Source organism: Hevea brasiliensis, chromosome 2 (genome assembly GCF_030052815.1).
Source record: "Hevea brasiliensis isolate MT/VB/25A 57/8 chromosome 2, ASM3005281v1, whole genome shotgun sequence".
Lineage (NCBI taxonomy): Eukaryota > Viridiplantae > Streptophyta > Magnoliopsida > Malpighiales > Euphorbiaceae > Hevea > Hevea brasiliensis.
In genome coordinates, this window is record NC_079494.1 from 3,992,544 (window position 1) to 4,003,819 (window position 11,276).

The 11,276-nt window shown below is 32.8% G+C and overlaps 1 protein-coding gene across 2 annotated transcripts; it reads left to right on the plus strand.

Annotated features, from left to right (window-relative positions):
* Position 1: 1 nt before the first annotated feature.
* Positions 2-6,729, plus strand: LOC110638086 (probable methyltransferase PMT28). Of its 2 annotated transcripts, XM_058132702.1 has the most exons (9): positions 2-571; positions 747-1,659; positions 1,741-1,890; positions 2,528-2,798; positions 2,935-3,027; positions 3,599-3,773; positions 5,297-5,539; positions 5,627-5,821; positions 6,208-6,729. In XM_058132702.1, exons 2-9 carry the CDS (start codon positions 787-789, stop codon positions 6,404-6,406), a joined length of 2,199 nt encoding a protein of 732 aa, XP_057988685.1. In that variant the 5' UTR covers positions 2-571; positions 747-786; the 3' UTR covers positions 6,407-6,729. The 2 variants fall into 2 exon arrangements, with proteins under 2 accessions (XP_057988685.1, XP_057988682.1); XM_058132699.1 differs by having other exon boundaries at positions 2-1,659.
* Positions 6,730-11,276: the final 4,547 nt, after the last annotated feature.

Here is an 11,276-nt window from a genome sequence, read left to right on the forward strand (position 1 = left end):
CGTCCCCGAACTTTAGAATTGGGCCCTAACGATCTAATGTACAAGATTGCAATTGCAAATGAAGCGCAAATCGCAAATAGTCCAATACTAAGCTCTCCATCGACGGGCCACCTGGTGAAATCTCGGAGCATCACATGTTACCATTGTCAGAGCAAATACCGATGTTTAGCGCCAAACAACAAAAACAATAAAAGACCCGCACATTATCTGGTGTACAGTCATATCCGCTGACAGCGCACTCTCTCCTGTTACCTAATCCGCGTTGCCAGATCAGTTGTCCTCTAATACTCCGAGGTTACAGCAGCTCTGCCCAAACCTTTACACCTCAAAAAAAAAAAAAAAAAAAAAATCCATAAACTCAAAAGTTCACTTGAGTTGACCCTTTATTATTTTTTTAATTTTCAAAATTGTCTCAGATGAATTTGCTCATCTATTTGGTTAATGGAGTCTGTGGTAAGTTATGAGCTGGGTAGGTGCCTGCACTAGACAAACCCAGCTTGAGAGCTCATCATTACCTGTTTTTCCTCATCTGCGCACTTGAAGTTCGCTTTGCCTTGCTTACTTCACAAGGGTAATTATATTCTTTCCTTTGATTCAAATTGTTATTTATGACTTACCCAGATTTGGATCTTCTCCTCTTTCTTTGCTTTACTCAAATTCCGTAAAGATTTTTCACAGATCGTTTTGTCCTTTTTCCTTTAGTGGGGTTTGTCAGTTGTCAGTAGATTTACTTGCCATATGTGCAGTTCCGCTTATTTACTGCATAGAACATTGAGCGTTAGAGTAATGGCTATAGCTCGGCTTGCTCGCCACGCGAAACGTCCTTACGGGTTATGTGCGAAGGTGACAGCGGTAGCGATTATGGGTCTCTGCTTTATTTTTGTTTGGTCTATGTTCTCTTCTTCTTCCTCTTCTTCGTCAGTAACCATTCAGAGGGAAAGCTTCGACGATATCGCTCAACCAGTACCAGCTAACAATAGGGTAAGCAATTCTAAGACCCAATCTAAAAAGAAGGAACCAGAAAAACATGAATCGAGTAGAGAAGATCAAAAGGTGAAAGTTGAATCTAATTTGGAATCGAAAAAGGATGAGAAAAAGATTAATGGGTCTGCTTATCCGTCTATGAATGAGCACGAGTCTCGGGAAAAGGGTAAGAAAGAATCATCTAATAAGAAAGATAGTGCTAGAAAGTTGCCGAATGGGGTGGCAAAAGATAGTAATTCGCAAGAGGAATCTGAGAGCGAAGAATCAGTAAAGGAAGAGGAGGAGGGAGGAGTAGTGGATGGTAGGGAAGAGGCAACTGATGGTCAAAGTGAAGGAAATGGGGAAGTGGAAGGAGAAGGTGGTTTGATTGAAACAATAGATCAAGAAGCTACAGAGAAGGTGGAAGATGAAAGTGGTGGGTCAAAAAGTGCTGGAAAGAGGGGAAAGATAAGGGGTCCTTTATTTGATCCAATAGCACATTATAGTTGGAGATTATGTAGCACAAGAAGCAAGCACAATTACATTCCTTGTATCGACATTGGGAGTGGTACTGGAAGGCTGCAAAGCTATAGGCATACTGAGAGAAGTTGCCCGAGAACACCTCCAATGTGTCTTGTTCCACTCCCTCATGAGGGTTATGGCTTTCCTGTGCTCTGGCCTGAGAGCAAGTTGAAGGTCTGTTTCTCTCTTGAATTTTAGGGAAGGCTGAGGTCTGCTGATGTTCTCATGTGGCTATGTTCCGTTATTTGTTTGCAGATACTGTATAAAAATTTAGCGCATCCAAAACTTGATGCATTTATTAAGAAAAATAGTTGGTTGGTGCAGTCAGGGAAGTACATTACCTTTCCCCAAAACCAATCTGAATTCAAGGGTGGAGTTCAGCACTACCTTGAATCCATTGAAGCGGTGAGTTTTTCTATATTTTTCATCTCAAGGACTAACATCCATCTATCTTTAAGTTGCAACCATATGTACATTTACTATTATCAAACAGTGTATATTTAGGATAATACCATTTAATATCACACCCATCCCTCTATCCTATCCTAGGAATAGACATGACTTAGAGACCTACAAAATCTATGCTACAAATCTCTATATCTATTAAATTAAAATTTTATATAACATACTAAATTCATAGAACTTGATCCATTTTCAATCATAGACGATCTTTCAATCTTTAAACCTATTAGATCATCTATCAAAGTATACAAATTGCAGTACAAATAATTACGAAGACAATTAATCTACTTGTATTGAGGGTATTGGTAGTGAAATCTTCAAGCATAGTTCATTTGTGCAATGAAGTTTCATCCATTTGATGCCTCTCCCCCTTTATGTTTGATCTAAAGCATTATGCATTGTGAGATGCAACAGCCAAACAGAACACATTTCCTCTTGCCTAAATGGCCATCTCACTGAAAATTGCCACTCTCTCCACTATGTAATACAGACTTTAATAACTTCGTAACAATGAAATCAAATATCGTTGTAAATCTGAAGTGGAAAACAGCTAATCCCTGTTATCAATGTCGTTTAATAGATGGTACCAGACATTGAATGGGGAAAGAATATTCGTGTAGTATTGGACATGGGATGTGCAGATTCAAGCTTTGGGGCTTCACTCCTTGATAAAGACGTATTGACATTGTCACTTGGCTTGAAGGATGACCTAGTTGATCTAGCCCAAGTTGCACTAGAGCGGGGTTTTCCTGCAATAGTTAGCCCCTTTGGAACTAGGAGGCTTCCTTTTCCTAGTGGTGTTTTTGATGCAATTCACTGTGGAGAGTGCAACATTCCTTGGCATTCCCATGGTTTGTCTTTAAAAATCTTGTTTTCTTTTTTTCCCATTTTCATTCCTTTCTTGCTATTCCTTTTCTTTAATTTCTGTTAGGAGTCACAATTTGTTTGCTGGATTTACATTGCAACTTCTTTTATTTACACTTTCAGGAGATAAGCTTCTTCTGGAGATGAATCGGATTTTAAGGCCTGGTGGATACTTCATTTTGTCAACTAAACATGACAATGTTGAAGAGGAAGAAGGTTTGTTCCTGTATCCTTCTGAAGCCCTTATTCTTCTCTTTTTCTGTTGAGCAAATAGCTTTCTGAAAAGCTTGACAACTATTGCTTGTATCACCTCTTTAACTCATTAGATTGACATCTCTTTTGATGGATGGACTAGCTTAACTGGTCCATTTGTCTATACATTGTAGGCGGAGGCTGCTACAGAAGAACCTAACAGTCTGTCTTCATTATCTAGAACTTCCAATATTGTGTTGTATCTAAGGCAAGCTAGATCCAACAATCAAGTCAAACCACTGCTTAGGTTTTTATTTTATTTTATTTATTTATTTTAATATTCTTTTTCTTCTTTGTTGTGCACATAGTTCACTACTTAAAACAAATTTTATTTTGTTGGGTTCCAACATCCTAGTCCAGATGCAGTGCACTAAAGAAAAAGTGACTAATTATCTATATTTGCATATTAGTTGCTTCACAACTCTCTCTCTCTCTCTCTCTCTCTCTCTCTCTCTCTCTCTTTCTTGAAAACTACATTATGTATTGAAGAAAGCCTTCCCTTCATATTTTACCCTGACACTTCTTTGCTTTCCAGCCATGATCACTTTCACAGCATCTATCTGTTGGAATATTTTGGCTCATACAACTGATGAAGTAAGTGAAGTGGGTGTTAAAATATACCAGAAGCCGGAGTCAAATGACATATATGAGTTGAGAAGAAAGAAAAATCCACCTCTTTGCAAGGAAAATGAAAATCCTGATGCAGCCTGGTAAGCCTAGGCAATTTTGTTTTAAAAATAGATTTTCTTGTTAAGCAAAATAGCTATCAATTCTTGTGCTGATTTTTGGTACATGAAACTTTGCTTGTGTAGAAAGAGATGATTCTCATTGATTTCAATTAATCTGTACATGGGTATATATATACAATTGATTCCTATAATTGTGTTCTACTAATTAGGAAGAAATCCTAAATAAGAAATCCTAAATAGGAATACAGAATACAGAATATACAGGGAAATAATATAGTGATTGACTTTCCATAACACTCCCCCTCAAGTTGGAGCATAGATGTTAATCATGCCCAACTTGTTACAAATGTAGTCAATCCTAGCTCCATTTAGAGCTTTTGTGAAAATATCTTAGTCATTACCGGAATCACATCAGAAATAACATTTTTATTGTCTGCCATTTGTTGAGATAAAGAAAACTAACCGAAACGCTAATCCAAAGTGCTTATAGCAGCAAAATAATCCAAAATCACAAATCAAGCAAATACCGAAATAGGATCTGAGAGCCAAACCTCAGAAGTCCTTTAATGGTGTACTGGATCAGGCAACAGCACGCAGTGGTGGAATGAGGGGGTTGAGACGATGCCGGCGATGTTGATCGGGATTGAAATGGCCGATCGGCGGCCAAGGTCTCTCCTGAGTTGGGTAGTGAGAACAAATAGTCACCCTAAATTGATGACCTGCTTTGATATCATGTAGAAAGAGATGATTCTCATTGATTTCAATTAATCTGTACATGGGTATATATATACAATTGATTCCTATAATTGTGTTCTACTAATTATGAAGAAATCCTAAATAAGAAATCCTAAATAGGAATACAGAATACAGAATATACAGAGAAATAATATAGTGATTGACTTTCTATAACAGCTTGTTTCATTTCGAAGATCAAATTTAAGATCACAAATTTGATTTGGACATAATAGATGCACCTTAGGATTATTCCTGTACATGTTAGTATGAGTAGCGGGATGCATCATACTTTTTTCTCCTTGGCCCTTGTCTATTTGAGGAGAGTGCGGTATGCTTTGTCTTACATGGCCCAGAACAATTCTCACCCTCCCCTTGATTTCTGCTTGGAAAATGAAGTTTTGTTTTTGTCTGACACATAGTCAACTTAGCAACTCCATCTTTGGTTAGTTCTATTAATGAGTTTTATCTTTGAATATCATTATAATATAATCACACTCATGGAGAAGTAACAGAAGTTAAGACTTGATAACCTCTCTCTTAGCTGCCCATTTCAGCCAACGTATAAAATTAGCTATTTCTCATTGGTGGAAGCAGTTTTACACCCTAATAGGAATGAAAGCACAATATCATTGGACTGTTAATGTGGGAAAGAATTCCTGAGAACTAAGACATGAACATTTTGATTTCTTATTCAGGCGCATTATTTAAGTTATGTAATATACATGGCTTCCTAGCTCATTTTGGTTTTCTGGATCCCAAATCAAAATTTGCCGGCCTTGTGGTAGATAATTGCAACTTTCTCTCGTCAGGTATGCTCCTATGAAGAGTTGCTTGCATACTATTCCATCTTCAATTGAACAGCATGGGACAGATTGGCCCGAAGAATGGCCTAAGAGGCTGGAAACTTATCCGGACTGGATAAATGATAAGGAAAAGTTGATTTCAGACACCAACCACTGGAAAGCCATAGTTGAAAAGTCTTATCTGACAGGAATTGGTATTGACTGGTCAAATATCCGGAATGTAATGGACATGAAAGCCATCAATGGAGGGTATGACCTTTGCATAATCTCTATCATCCCCTTTTACTTGCATATAAAATATTTGTTTGAACATAATGACATTCATATGAAATACAGATTTGCGGCTGCTCTCTCACAACAGAAGGTTTGGGTAATGAATGTGGTCCCTGTCCATGCACCAGACACACTTCCTATCATATATGAGCGTGGGTTTTTTGGTGTCTACCATGATTGGTGTGAGTCCTTTGGCACATATCCAAGATCATATGACCTTTTGCACGCCGATCATCTTTTTTCACGGCTTAAGAACAGGTTAAAGTTACTTTTCACTTCTCCCTTTGCTCTAATTATCTTTGATTCTATTCATTACTAATGTATTGGAATTAATTCTTTACACATTTTCTATTATGAGCTCACGCCCAAAGTATGCCAACATGATCCATGTAGTGTTTCTAAATCTTAACAGAACACGGAAGTTTCTGACATAGGAATTTATATGTGATTTAGACAATCAGATACATAGTGCATCATGATTCAATAAATGATTCCTTTCTATGCACATTAGTCATGATCCACTGAACAGCTTTTATTTGTTGTCGAAACATTGGTATCTCTAGAAAGGCTATGCCAGAATGATGAGATGTTCCATTTGTGCATTCTAATATTGTTCAATTCAACCCCTTGAATGTAATGTGCAGGTGTAAGCATCCAGTATCAATTGTGGTGGAGATGGATAGAATATTGCGGCCTGGCGGGTGGGCAATTATACGTGAGAAGGTGGAGATACTAGATCCACTAGAGGGAATACTGAAAAGCTTGCATTGGGAGATTCGCATGACTTATGCTCAAGATAAGGAGGGTATATTATGTGCCCAGAAAACCATGTGGCGGCCTTAGAATCTCTGTGTATGATAAAGTTCTTGTTTTCCGAGTATAACTGCAAAAGGAAAGTAGGAGGTGAAGGCAAGTTTTTTCTGCTGCCTTCATAGCAGAGCAAGAATATACAGATTCATCATTTTTTAGTTAAGTATATGATTTAACAACCAACTAATTGGATAATCACCTTCTCAATGGTTTAGTCGTATGTAACATGTAGTTCTGAATTGAGTTTCTGAATTATCTTTGGATTTTGAAATTAGATGAAGGTGGAGTTGAATTTGTGTTGTGAATGATCCAACATAATATCAAATTCATCTATCTGAATGGATTCATTTTATAAATGCTATTTGGTATATGTGGATCAGTGGGAACTGAGTTTTAGGTGCATATGGTGTATACGCAAAATATGGGTTCCACTCCCCTATGATCAGGCAAAAAACTGTCTTATATCTAAATTTTATTTTTAAATAATTATTTATTTTATATTTAAATAATTTTATAAGAATTATAATTATTTAAAATATAAAAAACTAAAAAAAAAAAATTACCGTACAGCCATAGGACCGGCTATGTTATATGGTAGTGAGTGTTGGGCATTGAAAGAGTCGTATGCATCTAAGATAAGAGTTGCAGAGATGAGAATGTTAAGGTGAATGAGTGGCCATATTAGACTAGATAAAGTCCGTAATGAAAGTATTAGAGAAAATGTAGGAGTGGTGCCAATTGAAGATAAGTTGAGAGAAGGGAGATTGAGGTGGTTTGGTCATGTGAAGCGTAGACATACGAAGGCTCCAGTTAGACAAGTAGAGCATATTAGGTTAGAGGATAGAAAGAAAAAAAGGGGTAGACCTAAATTGACTTGGAGGAGAGTAGTACAACATGACTTAGAAGCATTACACATTTTTTAGGATTTAACCCAAAATCGTTCAGAGTGGAAAAAGCGAATCTATATAGCCGACTCCAAATTTTTGGGATAAAGGCTTAGTTGAGTTGAGTTGTATAAAAAACTAAAAAATGTTAATTAGATAATAACAAGCTTAGGAGCCGCGCGATGCTGTGGTTTATATATATATATATAACAAAATATTTATATAAAAGTATATCTAATTTTGTTTTATAATAATATAAAATAATATACTTATATCTAATAAATAAAATTATTATCTACCAAAATTATTAAAATTATTTAGCCAATTCAATTGAAATAAAAGTTTAACCATTCACCATATTGCATTTTAATTATGTGTATATAATTTAATTTAAGACTAAATGATATTAATAATAAAAAATATTTAATTCATAGAGTTTAGTTATAATAATAATAATAATAATAATAATAATAATAATAATAATAATAATAATAATAATAATAGTTAAAAGAGTAAAATTAATTAACTTAACAAAAAAAGTTTTAAACTATTTTTATGGTAAAAAAGTTTAGTATATAAAAATAATGTAAATGTATATTTTTTGAAATTATTTTTTAATTATTAAAAATAAATTAAATGTATTATAAATTATATCAAAATTTAAGAGTAAAGTAAATTTAATTATTTGCCGGTTATAAATCAAATTTTCACATTTAATAGAGTAACAACTCGAAATAGTTTTCATAAAAAAAATACATATTTTTTTTTAATATTTTTTACATAATAATAATAATATTAAGTATAATATTATAACAAAAGAGTAATAATATTAATCAAAATTTTATTATTTTAAAGCAGTATTTATAACAAATCATAAGTGCAAAAAATATTACTAAAATAAATGAACAATTTATTGTTATTATACTTTCTTATAATTAAATGAAAATATGATATTTCGTTAATATAATGTGAGGAAGATGTTAGTCATAGGATTAAAGCCGGATGGCTGAAATAGAGACGTGCCACAGGAGTTTTATATGATCGCAAGATTCCCAATAAGTTGAAAGTAAAATTTTACCGTACAGCTATACGACCGGCTATGTTATATGGTAGTGAGTGTTGGGCATTGAATGAGTCATATGCGTCTAAGATAAGAGTTGCAGAGATGAGAATGTTAATGTGGATGAGTAACCATACTAGACTAGATAAAGTCCATAATGAGAGTATTAGAGAAAAGGTAGGAATGGTACCAATTGAGGATAAGTTGAGAGAAGGGAGATTGAGGTGGTTTGGTCATGTGAAGTGTAGACATACGGAGGCTCCAGTTAGACAAGTAGAGCAAATTAGGTTAGAGGATAGAAAGAAAAAATGGGGTAGACCTAAATTGACTTGGAGGAGAGTCGTACAACATGACCTTGAAGCATTACAAAATTCTGAGGATTTAACCCAAAATTATTTAGAGTGGAGAAAGCAAATCCATATAGCCGACCTTAAATTTTTAAGATAAAGGCTTAGTTGAGTTGAGTTGAGTATATAAATTAAAATTTATTTTATTATTAAATAAAATCATTTTAAAATTAATTTTAAAAAGATAATAATAATTAACATAAATTTAATACTTAAATAATTTAAAATAATTAACAATTAAGAGAATTCATATATGAACACTTAGATGATTTAAAATTAAAATAAATAAATAAATGAAAATTTCAATTTTAATTAATAAAATAAAATACCTAAATAAAAAATTTAAATGAGACTCAAGGAAAAAAAAGGTAAAATTTCAAAAATTCCAAAATATATCAAACAAAATTTTTTTAAAAAAAATCTCTATATATCATAAAAAAAAAACTCTATCTTTTAGTAATAAAATAAAAAATTAAAAAATAAAGACAATAAAAATAAGAAACTCATCAAGGTAAAATAATTCCAACATTGTTATTAAAACAGTGAATTTCACTTCATTACAAATAAAATTATTTTAAAATTCTTTCAATGAAAAAATAATAATTAAAATAGTTTAAAAGCAATTGAAATTGAAATAAAAAATTAAAATGAGAAAAATAATTATATGTATATATAATATTTTTAAGAATAGTAAAAATTAATTAAAGAGTTTAAAAAATATAATTTAAAATAGAAATTAGGAAAAAAGAGAAAAAGATGAGGCAAGAGGGTAGTTTTAATGTTCTTAGGAGGAGTAAAATTACACTCTTTTTTAATATGTTAATAAAATATAATATGAAATAAAATTAATTTTTTTTTTAAATTTTGAAGTATATATATAAAAAATGATTTTAATTAAAATAAGCATGACATAGATTTTAACATCAATAATTTATAAATATTCCATAAGAATTAAATTTTAAATAAAAATTTTCATTCAAATTAATTATTTTTGAAATTAAATAACTTGATTGAAATAAATTGAACTTGCAATATAATTTTTAAAAATAAAATTTTTGAGAAATTTTTATAAATTATAATTTGAAATGATTTACATATGTACTGTCAAAATAAAATAAATTATATTAAATCATATAAAAATAAAATTTTTATAATATTTCTTTAAATTATGTTAAAATTTTTTATTGTTTGTTTTTATTGAAAAATATTACTATAAATAAAATAATTTTGTTTTCAAAATTATACAAAATTATTGATTATATTATAAAATATTTTAGAATTTAGTAAATTATTGTAACACCCCAAAATTTTAAATTTTATTATTTTATGAGTATTATTGATATTTTAATTTTATTAAATTTTAAGAAATTATTTGAGATTTTTCGGATTTTAAAAATCGGGTTCGATTTTCCGAAAATATAAACTTTGATGATTTTTAAAAATTTATTTAAAGACCACGTGGCAAAACTAAAAATATATTTGGAGTCTACGAATTTTTTTGAGTTTTCTGAAATTTTTTCGGAATTTTTGGACCTCGTTTTCAGTCCCGAGACAGAGTAAAAATTTAAAATTTTGTATACCGAATCGAACCAGCCGGATCGAATCGGACCGGATCGGACCGATCGAATCGGACCGGCTCCTCTCCTTCTTCTTTTTCTCCCGCTCGCGTCTCCTCCTCCTTCTCTCTTTCTCCCGTTTTCTCTCTCCTCCACTCACGGCCACCCACCTCCCCGACTCACCGTGCGCCCACCTTCCCCACTGCTGTGGCCGCCGCCCCAAAATGCCGGAAAACGCGCGCGAACGCCCCTCCCTGGCGCGCGCGACCGTTCGTCTTCCCGGCCAAAATTCGGTCGATCCGACCACCAATCGGACCGGGTCTTGTGTGTTAGTAGTATGCCCTAGAGCATATCATTTAGTATGTATCTTGTACATATTTTTAATAATAAAAGGCATTTCCACTTTTCTGTTTACATAATATATTTATGTGTAATAGAAAAGGTCCATTGATATTTTGTTAGAAATATTATTCTTAAGTTGTTAAGAATATGAGTGACAATATTTCTAGCACAAAGTATCATAAATAGGTTCACAATCGAGGATACTTCATAATAAGGACATGACTTATCCAGAAAGATTGTATTCATGTTTGTTCCCAAGTTATTTATATGAGATATAAATAAGATGGAACGGTGAGTCTCATGCCATATAACAAACTTGATAGGCACTTATAAATGATAAGTAGTAGAACCGGTGACACTTATGACAAGCACATGGAGTTTACTCTTGTCAATGTTTTGTCATAAATCATATCGATGCATATAATCTTTAGACACTGAGATAGCACAGTTATTTTGTATATAGGTAGTTTGAGTTTGATCTGCTTACATAATTGTAAAGTGTATGGGTATATGGGCATCTGTTGGCTCCTACTAGTTATATATGGAGGTAGGTGTTGATCAAGATGGAATCTGTTCCTCTAAGTAAATATATATAAAATCCTATGTTCATTTAATTATTCTTGATGTTTCAAGTTCCTGGCAGAGACAGATAGATTTATTCGAGAAAGAGTTTACGATGAGAAAAATCTTTTAATCAAGAACTGGAATTAAAAG